General features: G+C 44.4%; 1 protein-coding gene across 2 annotated transcripts in view; it reads left to right on the forward strand.

Annotated features, from left to right (window-relative positions):
* Positions 1–411: 411 nt before the first annotated feature.
* SLC24A3 (solute carrier family 24 member 3) overlaps positions 412–18,548 on the forward strand; it is a 327,978-nt gene continuing 309,841 nt past the window's right edge. For both annotated transcript variants that reach the window (XM_073339750.1, XM_073339751.1), the window contains exon 1: positions 412–865. In XM_073339750.1, coding sequence (XP_073195851.1) covers positions 661–865 — 205 coding nt within the window. In that variant the 5' untranslated portion in view covers positions 412–660. The remainder of the gene's footprint in view (positions 866–18,548) is intronic.

Here is an 18,548-nt window from a genome sequence, read left to right on the forward strand (position 1 = left end):
GGGGGTATGTAAGACAAAGCCGGTAATAGCGGCATGGCCCCGATACTATTGGGACCTCTGGTCACCCCGGGCCGCCCCTTCCAGGGGAGAGGCTGGCTGGGCTGGGGTGCGCGGAGCAGCCCACGCCTGGCTGTGCGGGGCGGGGGTGGTGTAGGGGGACCCCCCTTCCCCACTCCTCCACCCCAGTGGCCGGGGACCAGCCAGGCGGGGCGCCCCCGGGGGCAGGGCCGGGCGGCCCGAGGCTGCTCCCCGCGGAGCCCCGGGCTGGGGCGGGGGGCGCGGCGAAGGCACTCGGGGCGGATCGGAAAGCGTCGGGTGGCTCCTGTCCGCCTCCCCCTCCCCTGCCCGCGCCGCGTGTGTCTCCCTCCTCCGCCCCTCGCCGGGGCTGGCTGAGCGGGCGGCTGCACACGGGCTGGGGGCTCGACTCCGGCTGCCGCTGCCATCGGCTCCCCATCCATGGCACAGCCCGCTGCCGCCGCCGCCGCTCCCCGGGCCGCTGCCCCTCCAGCCCGGCGCGCCATGGAGTAGGGGCCAGGCAGCCCCCTGCGCTGCACGGACCGGGGGTCCCCCCCCTTGGAGCTCCGCGCCCCCCAGCCCCAGCCCGCAGCCCCCCGTCCTCTCCTTGCGCCTGGGCCGCCTCGCCAGCCGCCGGGGGAGCCCATGGAGGCGGTGGCGGGGAAGGAGAAGCGGCGGCAGCCAGCCGCGGCGGCGGCTCGGTTCTCCCGGCCGGAGATGCTGCCGCCTGGGAGCCGGCACAGGAGCCAGGCTCGCCGGAGACGAAGGGAGCTGCTGCTGGCTCAGCTCTGCCTCGTGGGCTCGCTCACGCTGCTCCTGGCTTCCCTCTCCAGCTGGGCTGGGCAATCCGGTGAGTCCCCAGCCCCTGGCACGGCCGTCGATCGTGTCTCGGGGCGGGGGGGGGGGGGTTTACTGGGGCAGGGAATGGAGTTTATTCTAGGGTTTCTGCTTCCCTGGGCGGGGGGGGGGGGCGCTCTCTGGGTGTGTTATTTCAATGGCAGGTATCCCAAGAGAAGGTTCATAATCCGTGGCTGTTCAAGTATTCAGTCCAACCCATTTTCGCTTGCTTTGGTGTGCCTGGATGTGTGTTAGATCTATAGCTGTGCAATCAGCACTGGTCGGGCTCTTGGTGATCTCCAGGAAGCCACTGTCACCTCCTGGAGTCCAAGAGATTAGAGACCAGCTCCTACAGCTTGAGTTGTACCTAATATCGAAAGAGATTCACTAATCTAGGTCATTTACTGGCAGGTGTGCTGCTAAAGTGACCTCTATCATGACACCTCTGAAAGAAAGCGAGGAAAAGTTGTAGTAGCTGGTCTCACTCCATAAATATGTTTATATGTAACAGTCTGTCTCCTGCACTTACCTCCACCTCTGTAGCTGTGCACATAACCACCTGGGTTTCCTAAAGCCTAGTGAAAACATGGATAATATCCTTCACATTCCTCCACATAGACTATAACTTCACCTTGTGCTATATGCATTAACACTCCTCACTTGCTGTGAATGTAACAATAACTAATGGAAGGCGACTTTTTGGCACGGCTCCTCAGACATTGCTTTCAGTTCCTCCAGTTTTGATTAGTATTGGTGAGATCCCATCACTTATGCTTATGGTGCTGTGGGAATCTTCACATTTTGCTTTGTATGTGCCGTTTTCAAATCTGTTTTTGAATTTCTCCAGTCCTCAGTGAGATTGACAGTCCACTTTAAGCTCAGTGCCTGTTCAATTTCCACAGCCTCAGATCTGAGCACCAACACAATCCCACTCCTCACGCTTCCCAGTCCTGGGCTTTTCTTGAGATGACATAACCAATCATGGAAAAATGGGGTAGTCAAATGTGCAGAGGAAACTACCTGGACTGAGATCACTGTACTCATTTCACTTGTGATCTAAGCAGGCTAAAACCGAGGTCTCCAGAAGAACTGTGCATTCAACCACTCTACCACTTAGTCTTTTAAATTCCATAATTGGTGAATACATATTGACTACATTAAGAAGAAAATTAGTGCTCTTTAAAAATAACATCCTCTCTAGTACAACATAAGGTTAGAATTGCATGCATCACGTTTAAGGTGCTTTAAAAATACCTATTAAGAGACAAATCTAAAATGTTGTTAGATTGTCATTTAAAATGAATGTTCATACTTTTTGCTTTTGGTGAGCTTCATTTGATTTGAACAGCCTTTGCTTTAATGACAAGGTGATGGTGCAATGTAAAGTATTCAGTTGTCAAGCTGACTTCTCTATTAGTTTATTTTAAAATGTGATCTTCTCCATATGTTTTATTAGTTCCAGGGTTCATTTGTCAACATTGATTGCCACATGGGGACGTTGTGAATGTTACATGTTTGCACTGATGTGACAGGAGAGAAACTTTCTAAATGTATTTGCATGAGTTGCGGATATAATTGTGTTCAGTTGAGCTACAGCTGTATAATTCTAGCTGAAAAGGTATTCAGTTAGACTTATTTAATCCTCTCTGTGCAGTTGGTCTTAATGAGGTGAAAGTCTGTTTACTCACCTTTAGATAAAAGAAATTCCATGTCAATTCATACGTTGTCTATTACGATTGCAGTTCATGCAGTCATGTTCAGTGAGTTATAGAGTAACACTGTATACTTTTTTCAAGGGAGATAATGGATGGGATATAATGAAATATTTGGCTTTTGGAGAGTGAAATAGATGCCACTGCAGTGAGTGGCTTTTGAAGCCTTCAGGAAAGCTAGGGCAATTATGATCATATGCCAGAGGATTTGTTAGAAACTTGAAGCAGCTCAGTGTGCCATTTTGTATTGAAATGATTTCTGGAGGAGTGACATTTGATTTCAGCTGTTCATTGACCATCTCCTGGTTCATTTTTTCAACAAGCTATAAAATGACTGAAGTGTGAAAATACTGAACAATATTTTTATCAAGCTATAACACGTGATTAATATTTACATTTAAAATATGTCTGTGTAAGCAAAAACTGTGCAAAGCTATTTTTCTTTAAGTGCAGTACAATGGCTTAAATTTAGTCCTATGGAAACATTAATGTTCATAGTGTTTAACTGTATAAAGTAAAGAACTAGGTAGTTTGTGGTATTTAGGAAAGGTAGTAAACACCCTAAATAATGGTTGAATGCAGTACTTTATTTATTATGTGTACTGCCATGTTTTGAAGGATTGTTGTAATTTTAGACTTAATGCTCCTAAACTATTTAGATGTTTGTTTGCTCTTATCATTTTTTAATTAGTGCTGTTTCTTCTTAAACTTGTTCATTGCTCTTTCTACCTTGAGAGCTCAATATAGGATCAGAAAAGACAGAAAACATCTTCAATATAAATACATGCAGATATCTTTCACTTTTATAAATTACTTTCTTGCAGAAAAATCCCAGAGTTCTCCTTTGCTTTGAGAGCTTTGCCATTGACTTCAAAGTAACCAGGATTTCACGCTCTCTATATATCAACTGTATAACTTAACACCACTGAAATGCAGCCACCTCTGAGATGGAACAGAGCAGCTGCTTAATATTGCACAGCATTACTACACAGCAGTTATTAGATCATGTGGAAAAGGGGAATACCAAGTCCATTTTAAAGTGCAAATGTAGGGCAAAATTCTCTCTGATCTGTAGTGTGGATTTCTGTTGCATATTTTGCACTCATTGAACGCACTGTTTTCCCACTGTTGTCAAAGGGAACTCCATATGTGGAACAAAGGCAGAACATGCCGTAGAGATCTGTACTGAGATAAGAGAGAAGTATGACCATATTTTGTTTAAATTGTTCAGAATGTTCTGCACCGGGTACTAATAAATGTTGTCACCGCTGACCCTGTTTTTGTCTTCATTCAGTTTTGGTGAGTGTCTAGCTGCATCTTTAGTCAGTGTTACTTGAAAACTGATCCGAGAGATGAGAAATATCATTGAATGTCACACATGTATCACCGTATATCCATCAGCAAGGTGGGAAGATGGAGCTGGGGGCAGGTACCTTGTGCATTCAGGTCAAAATAGGTGGGATTTTCAAAAGCTCTCAAGTGACCGAGGAACACAAATCCCATTGACTTTCCAATGGGACTTATGCCCCAATTCACTTAGCTACTGTTGAAAATTCCACCGACTGATAATAGTCTGTATGTTTTAGCTTGGTTGTATGTGGTGGAATTTTTACATGTTATATTTTAATGATTTTTTAATCTGTGCAAAAGTTGTTCAATTATTTGGAAAATGGGACCAGACACAAGCAATGGGCCTACTCAGTGTGAGTAAGATGATTTCAGCCTAGCCCTATGGTGTTTATAGTGTCTGTTTTAATATAAAGTTAATGTAAGATTTTAAAATAAGGACAGAGGCCCTAGCTCAGTGAAGTCTTTGAGCAGGTGTGTCTGACTTTAAACACATTAGTCTCAATAACTTCACTGGGATTATTCATGTGTTTAAAGTTACGCAACCGCTTAAGTACCCAGTTGACCTGGGGTTGAAATGGAAATGTGGAAGCAGTTTCAGTTCTCATAATGCCTTTTAGATCCAAGTATGACAATACTAAAACAACACAGTGTTTGAATCATCTAAGACCTATTTAATACTTGTTCAGTTTTCCCCTTGCTTTACATTTTCTCCTTTGATCTCTTCCGCTTTTCTCAGTTTTCCTAGCTGTTCTTTTCACCCACCTTTCCCTCGAGACTTCAGCAGCGCTGTAGCCTGAGACATCACTGTGGGACTCTTTGCCAGGGAGAGCTGGCAGAACTGACAGAAAGCTCACAGGGCTATGTAGATCAGCCTGACAGTACAAGATTTTTACAACATCCCCGAAGCCCAATAAAATGTGAAATGGGTCTATGTCCCTCACACTTCCCCACTACAAATGTAAATATTCACTGTTCATTTCTAAGGTTTGGACTGAGTCTGGTTTCTCTCTGTGTGTTTGCATAGAAGTATTTCTGTCTACCTAGAAGAGTCTTAGGAAAATAGGCTAGTGAATAGCTGAGGATTGCAAGCTGTCCCTGGGAAAGGATTTGGGAAGACCGGTAACCAAGGGTAACTATCTTTACTGTGTGTGGCCTATTGGGGGACTCAGGGGACCTGAATGGGGACTCAGGGGACCTGAATTCTATTCCTGGTGTTGCCACTCATCTGCAAGGTGACCTTGGGCAAGTCACATTCCCTCTCTGTGCCTCAGTTTCCCCATCTGTAAAATGGGGAAATGATACTGACCTCCTTTGTAAAGTACTTTGAGATCAACTGATGAAAAATATTATATAAAAGTTAGGTATTATTGATGTATGATGGCAAGAACCACAATGTATGAATTAAAAAAGGTGTACCCATCACTTGTGGCTATATTTTCTTACTAGGGCTTACAAGTATTGTATAAAGTGTGTTCCCATGCATCATATTCTCCCCTAGGCAGTTGTGTGGAACTTCCAAAATGCATTCCATGCAAATGGATGGGAATCCAAAGTCACAACATGCATTTTCTGTGCCCAGAAATAAATGTGTAGCTGGGGTGCCTGGTATTAAATCAGGAGTCAGTGGAGTCACACCGGTTTAATGGAGGTCAGACCCACGTCTGTGGTGTTGGAGCGTAACTGAGTGCACCCAGGATCTGCTCTGCACTGTGCAGTGGACTGGAGGTTAGGGATAATTTTAGAAGTGTCTCATTACCTGTAGCAATATTTATTATTTCTCAGACTCCCCTGGAGAAGGAGGCAAATCACAAGTTCCAAAATCCTGGACTTGGGATTTTTTCCCCTTGCTCATCAGCCTGACTCTTAAGCATGTTTTACAGGAGAGGTGAGGAGTGTGACACCCTCTTTCAGATTGTGATGATTCCAGTGTTTTGGGGCAGGTTTCTGAGTCCTGACTGCTGGGTACTGGCCTCACGTACAGGAGAAAAAGGGGAAAACTCAACTCCCAGGATTGTTTTAATTGCCTGTGGTTTTAGAACAGTGGTGAGGAAATGCTGGGCCCAGTTCTGCAGCCCTTACTCATGTGAGCAGGCTCATTGAAGCAAACGGAGCCACTCACATGATTAAGGGCTGCAGGACAGGGCCTCTTGGGAGCTTTGCTCTAACTTGAGCCATGTTGAGAGTTCAAAACAAACTCTGAGTCAAGGCCAAGCTGGCAAGCTTTGTCAGGTTTCGTGCCTTGTTATGAATCCAAAATTCAGGCTACTTTTACAGAAAGGATAGTTGAGTTCCATTGCCTTTTTGACCATCGTGGGCCAGTTGAGGGCTCTGAGCCTGATTATTTATTATTAATTATGATTAATCATGTTTATTATGATTGTATATAAGAGCCAGCCAAGAGTGAGGCCCCATTGTACTGGGCAGTGTGCAAACACAAAGTCCCTGTCTCAGAGAGCTTACTGTGTACGTGACTTACAATCTGATGCTTGGTTACTCGGTTTCTGCACTTGGGTAGGGTTGGAGGAGAAAGGTGGCCAAATTACTGTATGCCATTTGCAATCCCTTTATTCTGGGCCCATGCAAGGGTCTACCAGGCCCAGGGTGTAAGTTAGAACAACTTCAGGGCTGATCTAAATTACACTCTGTTTCCATGGCCAGAGACAACCCGTGCCTGCTGATGGTGGTGGGGGTGGGGGGTCAGAGTGAGGGCAGCTGGCTTCAGCAGTGTTACTGAGCATGCTCAGTCTATGTGAGCATGCTCAGTACAAGCCAAGCAGTAAATCTAGGGGGAGGCATGTGACCCCGCATGTCACCCACATGCATCACCTTTGTCCATGGCCCACTATGGGACATAGGAAGCAGAGAATAGCTGTAGCCAAATTCACGTCCCTGACATGTCTCTGATCCCTCCCCCACAATTGGGTGGGCAGTAGGGAGCAAGGGCTGTGTCTTTCTTTATGCCAGCTCTCTGGTGGCTGGGGAGGCTCCAGTCTTCCTCTTCCTTTAAGGCCCCTTTATTGTTCTGGAGTAGCATAAATGGGCCTTTACAATACTGGGAGTTAGGCCCTCATTTCTTAGCCTGAAATTAGGCAGAACTCTAACGTGTTAGCTGAACGTTTGGGTTAATTCAAACCGAGAAACTCAAAGCAAACTTAAAGGAACATACAATGAAACCAAAAAGCATCTGTCCTGCACACCTCTGGAATGAAACTGCAGTTGCACGTGACTCTGACCCTAACCCTGAAGTGTTACTGTAGTCAGTGGACTCCAGGGTATGGGAATATATTGTCAGAAACCAGGGTGGGCATTAGGTCAGAGCCTGATATGTGACCTTTTCTGCAGGGAGCTTGTTAAGCCTTGTGAGAAATTACTTGTTCGTTTATTTAGTGCTTGTGCAAGGTCCTGGGCTCACAGCCCTGGAGAACGAAGTCCTCTGTTTAGCCATAGGACAGCATAGGCAGAAGCAGTGCTGACCAACTGCTCTGCTTTGCCACCATGCCTTCACCATGACTTTAGGCCCCCTTTAGCAATGCACATAATTATGTGCTTAAGTTCCATTGACTTTGATGGATAACAACATATTGTTGTGTCACTGTCTGTCCCAAGTCTCTCTAAGTGACTTTGATGGAATTGAAGCATGTCTTTAAAGTTAGGGATGTCCTTAAGTCCCATCCTGAATAAGGGCCTTAAAGAGTGAGTGGCTGAATCTCCAGGCCTCTTTGCTCCCTGGTGCCTTTGCCAACAAACGTGCCAATTTGTCCAGCTTTTGAGGGTGGTTTTTGTGAAATGGATGTTTCCCCAGTAGGATCTGAACTGAGTCCCCCCAACAAATTTTGCATGACCCACAAACAGTCAGTTTGCAGTTGTTGTTGTTGTAGCCATGTTGGTCCCGGGATATTAGAGAGACAAGGTGGGTGAGGTGATATCTTTTGTGGGACCAAGTTCTGGACCTGGAGAAGAGCTCGGTGTAGCTTAAAACTTGACTCTTTCACCACCACTAGTTGGTCCAATAAAAGGTATTACCTCACCCCCCCCGTGTCTCCCTAATATGATAGTAAGGATTTTCAGTTACTACTCTCCTTGCCTGGATTTGAAACACAGCTCTTGAGGTGATCTGTTTCCTTTACACTGCTCCTTTTGTCTTCTGAAAAACAGCTCATTGTAGAAGGGAGAAGTTTGAAAAATGACCGGCGATTTGGAGCACCCCCATTTTTGGGCACTGTAACAGGGTGGGTTTGCCTCGTGGACTGGAGAGCCTGGGGCTCAGCTTGCCTGATTACAAAAATGGCCCCTACCTGACAGCAATCGGATGATTCCTGTGTAGAAGGAGCCAGGCTTAAGTAGGAACCTCAGGAAGGAATTGTCAGTGAAAGGGGGAAAGCCCAGGAAACTGCTACTGTAGAAATAGTGTGTGATGAGCAAGCAGGCTCCTGCAGAGCCCTGAGTCAGCAGGGGAAAAGTTCTCCAGGGAGGGAAGCCTGGGAGAGCCCCTGATCAAACAGGGAAGAGGCTGAAAAAGAGTCCGAGAGGGGAAGATGGTTCTGTTTTTGCGTAAGACATTTTTGGGGATTTCCAGTGTGGACTGCTGTGTTCCCTGTTGGAATGGACTAAAAATTGCCCTAGCTGAAGGGCCGAGTCACTGGACAAGTTACCAGGCATAAAAACTGCTGGAGTGACCTTTGACAGGGGATGCTAATCCAGCAAGGAGCTGCTGTGCCATGCCTGGCCCCGAGGGGGTGCACAGTGGTAAACGTACCCAGTTACAAGCACTAATTAAAATAGTTTAAAGAGGTCTGATTTCCAAAAGGCAAGTGCTCAGCATTTCCTGAAGATCAAGGCCTCCCTTTAAAAAACAGAACTACCAAAAGCATGAGTTTCTTTTGAGAATCCTGGTTATAAAGTCTCCTTATGTAGCAGTGGGATGGCTTCATGGGGAATGGGGGGGGTGGGGGTGGGAAGAGATGGTACAGGTGAAAATTTCTCTTGTTCCATCATGGCTAAGTTGTCTCTGAATAGTGAAATATATCAGATTGTTCCAGAAATTCCTGCTAAGTGAAACTCAGCCACTTCTCACCATCTGAATTACTTTCTTTCTTTATGTGATGAACATGGAGCTGCGCTGTAGTACTGTATGGAGCCTGGAGGATGATCTGGTTATTGGGATGTTCATTGTCTGAATATATTAGGTTAATTTAATAGTGGGCTGTAAGGAAAAGCAGGCCGGGAGGAAACAATGGCTCAGGATATGCCACTCCTCAGTAAACACTTATGGGTTGTTAAGAGACAACGATTAGCTGTGAAAACTACCTCCTGGGTGCAGTCGTCTTACTGGCCTGGTTTGGTCAAGAAGGGCAAAAGCTCAGGAACTGAGAAGAAATGAGGGACTGTGGCTGGATTTTAAGGGACTCTTTGAAGATTGGAGAAGTTATCAGGGTGCTGATATCACAGAAACCAGCCTGACACTGGCACCTGCTGAGTTGTTTGAGGAAGCTCGGCCTGCCTAGGCCTCCATCACGGAGTGAATCATAGAATCATAGAATCATAGAATATCAGGGTTGGAAGGGACCCCAGAAGGTCATCTAGTCCAACCCCCTGCTCAAAGCAGGACCAATTCCCAGTTAAATCATCCCAGCCAGGGCTTTGTCAAGCCTGACCTTAAAAACCTCTAAGGAAGGAGATTCTACCACCTCCCTAGGTAACGCATTCCAGTGTTTCACCACCCTCTTAGTGAAAAAGTTTTTCCTAATATCCAATCTAAACCTCCCCCACTGCAACTTGAGACCATTACTCCTCGTTCTGTCATCTGCTACCATTGAGAACAGTCTAGAGCCATCCTCTTTGGAACCCCCTTTCAGGTAGTTGAAAGCAGCTATCAAATCCCCCCTCATTCTTCTCTTCTGCAGGCTAAACAATCCCAGCTCCCTCAGCCTCTCCTCATAACTCATGTGTTCCAGTCCCCTAATCATTTTTGTTGCCCTTCGCTGGACTCTCTCCAATTTATCCACATCCTTCTTGAAGTGTGGGGCCCAAAACTGACACAGTACTCCAGATGAGGCCTCACCAATGTCGAATAGAGGGGAACGATCACGTCCCTCGATCTGCTCGCTATGCCCCTACTTATACATCCCAAAATGCCATTGGCCTTCTTGGCAACAAGGGCACACTGCTGACTCATATCCAGCTTCTCGTCCACTGTCACCCCTAGGTCCTTTTCTGCAGAACTGCTGCCTAGCCATTCGGTCCCTAGTCTGTAGCTGTGCATTGGGTTCTTCCGTCCTAAGTGCAGGACCCTGCACTTATCCTTATTGAACCTCATCAGATTCCTTTTGGCCCAATCTTCCAATTGGTCTAGGTCCTTCTGTATCCTATCCCTCCCCTCCAGCGTATCTACCACTCCTCCCAGTTTAGTATCATCCGCAAATTTGCTGAGAGTGCAATCCACACCATCCTCCAGATCATTTATGAAGATATTGAATAAAACCGGCCCCAGGACCGACCCCTGGGGCACTCCACTTGATACCGGCTGCCAACTAGACATGGAGCCATTGATCACTACCCGTTGAGCCCGACAATTTAGCCAGCTTTCTACCCACCTTATGGTGCATTCATCCAGCCCATACTTCCTTAACTTGCTGACAAGAATACTATGGGAGACCGTGTCAAAAGCTTTGCTAAAGTCAAGAAACAATACATCCACTGCTTTCCCTTCATCCACAGAACCAGTAATCTCATCATAAAAGGCGATTAGATTAGTCAGGCATGACCTTCCCTTGGTGAATCCATGCTGGCTGTTCCTGATCACTTTCCTCTCATGCAAGTGCTTCAGGATTGATTCTTTGAGGACCTGCTCCATGATTTTTCCAGGGACTGAGGTGAGGCTGACTGGCCTGTAGTTCCCAGGATCTTCCTTCTTCCCTTTTTTAAAGATTGGCACTACATTAGCCTTTTTCCAGTCATCCGGGACTTCCCCGGTTCGCCACGAGTTTTCAAAGATAATGGCCAGTGGCTCTGCAATCACAGCCGCCAATTCCTTCAGCACTCAGCACTTCAGCACTTCAGTGGTGGTAGGGCTGTAGGTAAGATAGACCTGTGTAGAGTGTAGGTTTAAATACTTTGTTCCTATTGGTAAAATTAAACAGCACTTTGATGTTAAGGTCACCTGGTCTCTCTGTTCACCACTTCTCACAGACTCCTGAAGGGAAGAACTGCAGGTGCCACACCAGTGGAATCTGCTGGGTAAACACAGTTGATACACAGGAAGCTGTAAGCCATGGTCTGACCTAAGAGTGAGAGAACCACAGAATGCCACTCCAGAAGAGGTGAAGGTGAGGGACCTGACGCCTGAGGGCGTGCTCTCAGAGAGACCAGGATGGGGACAGGTAGCGTAGCTGTGACACCTCTTTTCCACCATTATTGACTTCTTTTAGTGGTTTCATGTTTTTAAGGCAGTCATCTGCCCCAGACCACTTTGTTTGCTCCGTTTCATCTGTCTTCAGCTCTCTAAATTGGGAGCTGATACACGTTTTGTAGCAGGAAAAATTGTTTAAAGGAAAAATAAAATCTTTCAGTGAACTGTCCCTTGAACTGGATTGTGTTGCGTAGATACCTGTCAAAAACCATGAGCCAGGTCCCCCAAAATCATGAGATTTTTAAGAAAACAATAAACTTGGAGTTCTTTATATTTGCCTTCTGGTTTCTGAGCTTTTTGGTTTCTCTTGAGGGATACTTTCAAGCTTCTCTGTGTACCTGTGAGGCTTTGAAATGTACTTTTTTTTTATGTGATAATCAAGATTATAGAATTATAGAAAAGTTGGGCTGGAAGGGACCACGAGATATCAGCTAGTCCAGCCCCTTGTGTGGAGTCAGGCCAAATATGACTGGACCATCCCTGACAGGTGTTTGTCTAACCCAGTGTCTCTCAACCTTTCCAGACTACTGTACCCCTTTCAGGAATCTGATTTGTGTTGTGTTACCCCAAGTTTCACCTCACTTAAAAAATTACTTGCTTACAAAATCAGACATAAAAATACAGGAAGTAACAGTGTTACTGAAAAATGGCTTCCTTTCTCATTTTTACTGTATAGTTATGAAGTAAATCTATTGAATATAAATATTGTACTTACATTTCAGTGTACAGAATATAGAATGGTTTAAACAAGTCATTGTCTGTATGAAATTTTAGTTTGTACTGACTTTGCTAGTGCATTTTCTGTAGCCTGTTGTAAAACTAGGCAACTATCTAGATAAGTTGATGTACCCCCTGGAAGACCTCTGCATACCCCCAGGGGTACGTGTACCCTTGGTTGAGAACCACTGCCCTAACCTGTTATTAAAAACCTTCAATGATGGGGATTCCAGAACTACCCTTGGAAGCCTGTTCCAGAGCTGAACTGTCCTTATAGTTAGAAAGTTTTTCCAAATATCTAACCTAAATCTCCCTTGCTGTGGATTAATCCGATTACTTCTTGTCCTACCTTCAGTGGTCATAGAGAACAATTGATCACCATCCTCTTTATAGCAACCCTTAACATATTTGGAGACTTATCAGGTTCCCGTCCTGCCGGTCTTCTTTTCTCAGGACTAAACATGCCCCTTTTTTTAACTTGTCCTCATAGGTCAGGTTTTCTAAACCTTTTGTCATTTTTGTTGCTCTCTTCTGGAATCTTTCTAATTTGTTAATAACTTTTCTAAAGAGGGGGTCCAAAACTGGACACCGTACTCCTGCTGAGGCCTCACTAGTGCCGAGTAAAGTGGGACAACTACCTCCCTTGTCTTAAATACGACACTCTTATTAAAACATCCTAGAATATTAGCCTATTTTGCAACTGTGTCACGTTGACTGACACTCAGTTTGTGATTCACTATAACCTTCAATCCTTTTCTGCAGAACTAGCCACCTCGCCTGTTCATTTGAGGTTTTTCTTCCTAAGTGTAGTATTTCACACTTTTCATTACTGAATTTCATCTAGTTAATTTCAGAGCAATTCTACAATTTATCAAGGTTCTTTTGAATTCTAACCCTGCCCTCCAAAGTGTTTGCAACCCCGTCCAGCTTGATGTTACCTGCAAATTTTAGAAGCATATGCTCCACTCCATTATCCAAATCATTAATGAAAATGTTATAGTACTGGTCCCAGGACTGACCCCACCAGGTATGCCCTCTCAGTTTGACAGTTTGCTCTGTGAGTATGATCTTTCAGCCAGTTATGCATCCACCTTACTGTAACTTGATCTAAACCAAATTTCCCTAGTTTTCTTATGAGACTGTCATGTGGGACTCTGTCAAAAGCCATGCTAAAATCAAGATATATCATGTCTGCAGCTTCAACCCCCCACCCCTATTCCAGGAACTATTCTAGGAACCCTGTCAAAGAAGGCAATTAGGTTGGTTTGGCATAATTTGTTCTTGACAAATCCTTGTTGGCCATTCCTTATAACTGTACTATCCTTTACATGCTTACAAATTGATGGTTTAATAATTTCTTCCACTATCTTTCAAGGTATTGAGGTTAGGTTGACTGGTCTATATTTCCCTGGTTCTCTTTGCTTCCTTTTTTAAAGATTGTCCTCTAATCATATGCCTCCAGGAGCTGGGGCTTTAAGAAAAGCACTGCATAGAGTGAGACTCATGATAAAATCACAAGAGTTGGCAACACTGCTTTAGACTGATTCCTGATGAGCACAGTGTGAGCATTTTCCATCAGGACCCATTTAATTTGGATTGCCGACTGTTTTATTTTAATGATGGTTGCATCCCTACTTAGGTGTGTTTTTGTTTTTTTTAAATGTCCACAAATACAGAGCCTTATCATTTGGCCTGATCTTTTTGAGAGACTATTCCTGCTTTGTGTAGCTAGTTAATGCTGAGGGCTTTTTGTTGCCTTTTTCAAGTGAGAACATAATGAGTTCATGAATTAAAGTGTCTGATAGAGGCATCTGGTTGTTTCCACTCTGGTACGGTTTCATTGGGTAATTTTGCAAAGAGGTGGTTTTCTCACACAAATAGTAATAAGCTCTTGACCAGGCTGCCTTACAACGATTCCCTTCCCTTCCAAGGCCTGTGAGAGAATTTGCAACTTGCTGGAGTAGAGCTGTGAATTACCAGACTTGAATTCATGTTATGTTAATGTGGGCAACCACTGTTCAGTTGTGCTTTGATTGTATATTTCTTCAGCGAGTGTTCGGTTTTCCGTTGTTGACCTTGTCTATTGCCTTATCTAGAGGAGACTTTAAGCAGGGGATTTTCAAAAGCACTGAGCATTGGCCTTCTCTTAAGAAGTTTTAATTCTATGGAAAAGAGGTAGGTGTTTTTGACAATTCTACCCTGAAATTTCCCACTGCTGGAGCTTCACCAATGCTAGCAGGAGTGGAGTACTAGTGTAGACAGAACCTTGATGGGTGCTGGCATTTTAACCACCATTTCCTCTAGACATGCTCTGAGTAAGGTTAGATAATACAGTGGTTAAAATGTCAAGGCTGGTCTATGCTAGAGCTGAACTGGTTATAGTACTGGTGGGGGGGGGGGGAACTACTGAAAAGTTTTGACACAGTCTAAAGTTAGTGCACAGACTCCCTGCTGATATGAAAGGGGCTAAGGTTCCATCGCTGAGTATCATTGGTAGAATATTAGATCCTTTCCCGGCTTTAGAACAGCTTGTCCTTGCATTATTTAATGTCAAGGACAAATGGACTGGGGATTTTGCAGTTAGCTAGCTGAAACTACACACAAGGGCCAGTTTCATCTTTCTTTCTTTCTTTTGGCTTCCAGCAAAACGTACCCCAAACTGGCTTACATAACTGTGCCACAAAGAATACATCTGTGCCACTGCATAGTCAGATTTCAAATAAAAGCAAAGTACATGTAGGCGGTTTACTGGATAATTCACTAGCCTTTATCTGAAAGACCACACTTAACACCTAACCCTAACCAGACAGCAAATCCTGTTGGCCAGATAACGTCTACGTGAATTACTGCACTTTTGAATCCCATTAAGATGACATCTGGACTCAGAAAATCATCTGCCTTCTCATCAGGGATGTTTCAATTAACACCCCTTTGCTTTACTTCTCTCCCCCCCCCCGAACTCTTGCCTAAAATTTTAAACCAGAACCTTTTGGGTTAAAAGAAATTCTCATGTTTTGATTTATTTATATTACTTTTTGTTCTCCAACACCTCTGAACTTTGTCCTGGACTGCAAGCAGAAAAGCAGAGGTTCTCGGAGGCGGTTTGTGTAGTCATTTACACCAGTGCAAAATTTATGCACCAATCATCGGAGTGGCAGAGTCTAGTCCTTTTCTCACACTATTGAAGTCAATGGACTTACACTGGTGTAAAATAATTATAAGTGAAAGTGGACTCTGGCCCAGAGTGAAAATACATCCACTTTATGCTGCTGTAAATGGCTACATAAGATGCAGGGCAAGAGAGAATCCAGCTCACTGGTCTCATACTGCTGCCAGAAGCAGGAAGGACTGAAGACCATGCACCAGAGATTGTTCGCCCAGCTGACTTTATAGATTTAAGAGGTTCAAAAACATCTGGAGTTTGTGGGTGCTTAATCGAGACCAAATCCCCAAACTGTTTGAGCCCTTCACTAATTTTCATGCATCTCCACACAAAAAAGCAATATAGCAAATAACAACGAATAACTTTTCACTAGAGTAAGATCAGCTTAAGTCAGGGCTGAAGACAACTGGGAATGTAGTTGGTGGAAGCTAATTATGTGTTTGTCTGCCATGCGCTGCCAGCTACTATTAGACCCCAAGCTAAGGACTGACATCTCCTGTCTGTGGGAATAACCTGTGCAGCTGATTGGCAACTCAGGGAGTTTTAAGTTGCCTGGCTTCCACTGAATTCTCCTGTCAGGAGGGTGTGGGTTTCTACCCAGAGATCTCCTGAGATCCATCTGGGGTCTACTAGAGGTACGACATCTACATAGATGCCCTTTGCTTCCTTATCAGGCATGCAAGTGCTCCCATGCCTATGGACAGCCCAGGGACCCTCCTTCAGGGGAGCAGTTCCATACCATGGCCAGGTAGTTTGAGGGGGAACATAATGGTCCCCTCATGCTGTCCCCTGCATGGAACTGGGGATTCCTGGTGGACTGTGTCCATAAGCTTGGAGGTGAGGGGAAAGGAAAACATGCCACATAGGTAACACCCTTCCTCCCCACGTGGGTCTTTTGTGTGAGGAAGCAGAGAATTGTGGGAAATTCTATGACATTAGTGGATGTGTTGGTGGTGGTGAGGTGTTACAATCCCCAGTTTAAATAAAACTGTCTTCACATGTGCACCGGTCATAAAAATAATTCAAAGAAATGGATTTAGTTGCCTTTAAATATTCCCTTGGTGGGCTGTAAACCCAGCTGCTGTGCCAAGTGGAGGAGAACCTGAAATTGAAGCTTCCCCATGTGTTGACCATTATTTACCTCCAAGAGCCATCATCTCTTGCATGTCTCAAGTATCCTGCATAATACTTGAGACATACAAGAGATGATGGCTCTTGCCGATAGGAACTTAGGCTCCAACTTGAGAAAGCATGTGCTTCACTTGAAGCATGAGCGTAGTGCAGTTGATTCCTCTGTGCATGAAGTTGTGCATAATAATACCTAGCTGTTTCAGCAGTAGATTTCAAAGTGCTTTACAAAGGAGGTCAATATAATTCTTTCCATTTTACAGGCAGGAAATGACTTGCCCAAGGTCACTTAGCAGGTTGGTGGCACAGCTAGGACTAGATCCCAAATCTCCTACATCCTAGTCTACTGTGCTAACCATATGACCACACTGTTTCTCATAAATTCATTTGCAGGATCAGGCTGTATGTAAGTCTTTTTCAGTGTTGAAGGCGACCAAAAGTTAAACAGTAAGCGAGCGGTATTGATGGTGATATGTGTAAATGTTGCAGTGTTGGAAAGAGGAAAGAATTTTTGTTTCAAGAGAATTGTAGATTGAGAATCTCTGTTATGGTTTGTCTCTTTGACCGTCTATTTTTAACAGTCCCTTCACCTTTCATTTCTGCTCACGGCACCTATTTTTTAAATAAGAACTTCAAACAAATTTGAATAGTTCCCGTTATGCAAGAGCACGTTAAAGGCCAGGAAAAGAATCCTTTCTGATAGGCAAGCCAAAAAAAGGTTAACAGAATTTCAAATAACTGAAAGGCCTGCTTTTTAAAATAATATTCATTCAGAGACATACTCGTTTCTTTTCCTTAAGATGGCCCAGAACATCCTTCAATATTAAGGAGAGAGAGAAAACTAGCCTTACATGGGCATTTCTTTCTGTGTGTAGAAGATGCACCTTTCAGTTCCTCTGAGTGCACCTTCCCTTCACCCCGGTTGTTTTGTTTGACCCCCCCACCCCAGTTCATAGGGAGCCTTTTCAGAAGAACATTGTGTGTGCATGTCAGGGCAGTGCAGGGGTTTATTTTAGGCAGTACATGGAAATGAGCCTTGACAGTTGCAGAACAAACTTGTGTTAAGGGATTCTCTCCTGTTTCTCATTTTTAGTGAAGTGCCACATAGGCAACTGCAGGGGGTGGTGAGTAGAGAGAGTTTTAGTGAAAACTTATTGCCATGCAAACTGTTAATTACCTTACAAGTCATGGGCTTTCAGCCATATCAATTGTGATAGTAAACTGTTTGAGTCACTCTCGTACAAACCATAATGCACTGCAGTCTCTTTGCTCCTTTCTGTATACAGTGTATTATGGTACAGCAGTATCAAATATATATAATACTCCTCCAATACAGATGATACCATAAAGAAATACATACGTCAGCTTCATCAAACTCTCACTCTAATGCAAAATTAACAGTGAGCTCAGACGTGTCAAGGCAGAATGGTTTCTCAAATGCATAGCAGGTGGGGCAGTCAGATATGCTGGTCTGTTAATATAAAAGCATATGGGGTCATTTAATGTTTTACGCAGGTTTGCTGAAATTGCTTTTGAACATCTGCTGGAGATAGAAGTAAAAGCCTTACCGTGAGTTGGAGTGAATTAGTGACAGTGCTGTTGGTCATATGAAGGTGGAAAGGTAGCACAGAATAATAAAACAATGGGCTGCAAGGGACTTCGAGAGGTCATCAAGTTTTGCCCCCTGCTCTAAGGCAGGACGAAGTAAACCTAGACCATCCTTGACAGGTGTATGTCCAACCTGTTCTTAAAAATGTCCAGTGATGGGGATTCCACAACCTCTCTAGGTAACCTGTCTCACTACTGACCTGTCTTTATAGTTAGGTTTTTCTAATATCTGACATAAATCCCCCTTGTTGCAGATTAAGCAAGTTATTTCATGTCCTGTCTTCAGTGGACATGGAGAACAATTGATCACCTTTTTCTTTATAACAGCTGTTAACATATTCAAAAACCATTATCAGGTCCTTCCTCTGTCTTCTTTTCTCAAGACTAAATCATGCCCAATTTTTTTTAACCTTTCCTCATAGGTCAAATTTTTTAAAAACTTTGATAATTTTTTTGCCTCTCCTCTGGACTCTTTCCAATTTGTCCACACCTTTCCTAAAGTGTGGCACCCTGAATTGGAAACAGTGCTCCAGCTGAGACCTCACCAGCGCTGAGTAGAGTAGGACAATTACCCCTTGCATCTGACACTTCTGTTAATACATCCCAAAAT

This window comes from Lepidochelys kempii, chromosome 3, assembly GCF_965140265.1.
Source record: "Lepidochelys kempii isolate rLepKem1 chromosome 3, rLepKem1.hap2, whole genome shotgun sequence".
Lineage (NCBI taxonomy): Eukaryota > Metazoa > Chordata > Testudines > Cheloniidae > Lepidochelys > Lepidochelys kempii.